The 3,096-nt window shown below is 34.3% G+C and overlaps 1 protein-coding gene across 1 annotated transcript; it reads left to right on the forward strand.

Moving 5' to 3' along the window:
* The first annotated feature begins 1,129 nt into the window (after positions 1 to 1,129).
* On the forward strand, positions 1,130 to 2,464 carry LOC108345110 (syntaxin-related protein KNOLLE-like). The gene is made up of 2 exons (XM_052871327.1): positions 1,130 to 1,758; positions 1,848 to 2,464. Exons 1-2 carry the CDS (start codon positions 1,232 to 1,234, stop codon positions 2,272 to 2,274), a joined length of 954 nt encoding a protein of 317 aa, XP_052727287.1. The 5' UTR covers positions 1,130 to 1,231; the 3' UTR covers positions 2,275 to 2,464.
* Positions 2,465 to 3,096: the final 632 nt, after the last annotated feature.

The following is a 3,096-nucleotide window of genomic DNA, read 5'->3' on the forward strand; positions in this document are numbered from 1 at the left end:
AATTGATATTTTCAGAAAGAAAGGGACCAAATTGAGATTCCATGCGAAAATAGGGACTAAGTGAATGATTAAACCTAAAAAGTATACACATGGAGACGAAATCTTTTACTTGAAGAGCAATGACGAATCTTACTTGCTAAAGACAAATATTGAATGAACTGTAAACACGTAAGTACTCTCTGCTTTTGGGTGAAAAACACTCTCTTATTAATTCAAATAACAGATGATAGGCTTTATAGCCTTACAACAGCAAAGAAAACAAACTCTCTAACAAAAGAAAACCAACTCTGCACGTTTCTGCACGTGGACAGTTTTCTAAACAGACTCTGCACTATATCCCTAAATAATAGGTCAATATTTGACCATAATATTTAAGTACAAAATTAAAAACTGAAACTGACATTTAATTACTAATAAAACAGAAATTAATCTTTATTTACTAATATGAACTAGATAAATTCTAATGAATAAAAACGGCAAATAACTCATTTCGTTTTTTAAAAATACTACACGTTCTCACTTTTGTCACTAAGAAGCGAAATATTTATTTTAGTTAGTAGATAAAAAAGTTCTTCAATTATATTCGTTTTCTAATTTTTTAAAATTATTTTATCATAAAAGTATATTTTTAATGACCAATTGTTATATATTTTATTTAGAAACTAAATTAGATATTTTATTTTTTCAAAGAATAAATTATTTAATTTTTTACATATTTAATTTAGAAAATAAATTAGAATTTTTTTTTTCAAAGATTAAATTATTCACTTACCAAAAAACTCCCCCGAAATAGAATTAGAATCTATCCTCTTTTTATTTTTATTTTTTATCAATCTACTATATTACTAGTCCTCCTATTATATCATTCTTTTCAGCTCAACTTTTTCTCTTAGGAGATTCAATCTTTATGTAGTTGACTGTTAAAGCTCATTTAACCCATGCTTGTCTAACCTAAACAAAATACAATTCAATTCAAAAAGTAATTTAATATTATTAACTCGCTGAATAATCGAAAATTCGAAAAATAGCCGTTGAGGCTTGTGGTAGTGAAAACTTCCAACGGCTACTTTCCGAAAAAAAAAAAAAAACTATCCGTTACCCTTTCACAACTCATAAAACTCCACGAACTTTCCTCCTACGGTTCATCAACATCCTTTCTATTATCGTCTTCACTCATTCTCTTTTACTCTCGTTTTGCTTGCACATATCAAAATCAATTTCTGATCCCAAAATGAACGATCTAATGACCAAGTCCTTCACCAGCTACGTGGATCTAAAGAAAGTTGCGATGAAAGACGTTGATTTGGAAGCGGGTATGGCTGTTCCTCCCGATGTGGAACTCACCTCTTCCATAACCCTCTTGGACACTGACATGGGAATCTTCTTGGAAGAAGCTGAGAAGGTGAAGACTGAAATGGGGTCCCTCAGAGACATCCTCGGCAGCTTGCAGCAGGCCAACGAGGAGAGCAAGTCTCTGCATAAGGCTGAGGAGCTCAAAGCACTAAGGAGCAGGATCAACGCCAACATTGTTGCAGTCCTAAAGAAGGCCAGGGCGATTCGGACCCAGCTCGAGGAGATGGACAGGGCCAACGCCGCCAACCGGAGGCTCTCCGGTCTCAAGGACGGCACGCCGGCCATCTACCGTACCCGGATCGCTGTCACCAATGGACTGAGGAAGAAGCTGAAGGAGCTGATGATGGAGTTCCAGGGGTTGAGGCAGAGGATGATGAGTGAATACAAGGATACTGTGGGGAGAAGGTAAATAATCTACACACTTTCTATTTCTATATCTATATTCATTCATGTTTGTTTTTTACCCTCATGTTCTTGAATGCTTTATCTATTAGGTACTTCACAGTGACTGGGGAGTACCCAGATGAGGAGGTGATTGAGAAGATCATTGCAAATGGTAATGAGGAAGAGATTTTAGGGAAGGCGATTCAGGAGCATGGGAGAGGGAAGGTTCTGGAAACTGTGGTGGAGATTCAGGATAGACATGATGCTGCTAAGGAAGTGGAGAAGAGTTTGCTGGAGCTGCATCAGGTGTTTCTGGACATGGCTGTGATGGTTGAGGCACAGGGTGAGAAAATGGATGACATTGAGCATCATGTGTTGCACGCTTCGCACTATGTTAAGGATGGGACCAAGAATCTCCACACTGCAAAGCATTACCAGAAGAATAGCAGGAAGTGGTTGTGTATTGGGATCATATTGCTGCTCATTCTTATTCTGGTTATTGTTATTCCTGTTGCCACCAGTTTAAGCGGTTCTTGAGTGTTTTTGGTTATGGCATTTTATGGAGGGATTCGGGTTTGAATGATTCTTCTTGATTCATCAGTCCCATATTTATGCTCTTTTGTAAATTTTGTTTTCCTTAGTACTCTATGTATGATTCATCTTGTATTTTTGGCAGAAGTTAAGGTTACTATTTATACAATTTAATAGTAAACTGCATCTTTAATTATCCAACATTAGCCAAAAATACAAGATGAATCATACATAGAGTACTAAGGAAAACAAAATTTACAAAAGAGCATAAATATGGGTATATATATATATGGGGTCTTATTTCAGAGAATTTGTACATAACCAATATAGTGGTTTATTAACAGAATTCAAGAAACATGAATGTGAAAAATCTTCAAAAGAGTGGTCCAAATCTTAACAGTAGTGTGTCCAAATCTTAACACATTTCTAAACTTTTTGAAATGAACAACAAAGATAAGAAAATGAAGTGCTTCCACAACATTAAAAGTCTTTTATTTTATTCTAATAAATAATTAGTATAATATCCTAATTGTAAAATTTGAGACTTGTTCAGAAAATAATGAAAAATATGTTTTTCATAATTCTATTTAGATCGATAATATTTATAGGATTATTGATGACATCATTAATTTGAATTATAGTGATTATGGTATTTATTTGATAAAGATTAACAAATATAATTTATTAAATAATTAGATATATAAATGACGAATTAACTAAATGGCGAAGTATCAATGGTTAAGTGTACTATAGGATACCTAATCCTCTAACGGTCAACCAATAACCCGACGACAGTTAAATCACTGCAGGTCATTCTCATGCCCGTAA

This window comes from Vigna angularis, unplaced genomic scaffold (assembly GCF_016808095.1).
Source record: "Vigna angularis cultivar LongXiaoDou No.4 unplaced genomic scaffold, ASM1680809v1 tig00000386_2, whole genome shotgun sequence".
NCBI lineage: Eukaryota > Viridiplantae > Streptophyta > Magnoliopsida > Fabales > Fabaceae > Vigna > Vigna angularis.

What these genes read in the sequence shown, in the direction of transcription:
- LOC108345110 (XM_052871327.1), top strand. Translation starts at nt 1,232, where the DNA reads ATGAACGATCTAATGACCAAGTCCTTCACCAGCTACGTGGATCTAAAG. An exon ending in AAGGATACTGTGGGGAGAAG is followed by an intron (nt 1,759 to 1,847) that starts GTAAATAATCTA and finishes TTTATCTATTAG; the next exon opens with GTACTTCACAGTGACTGGGG.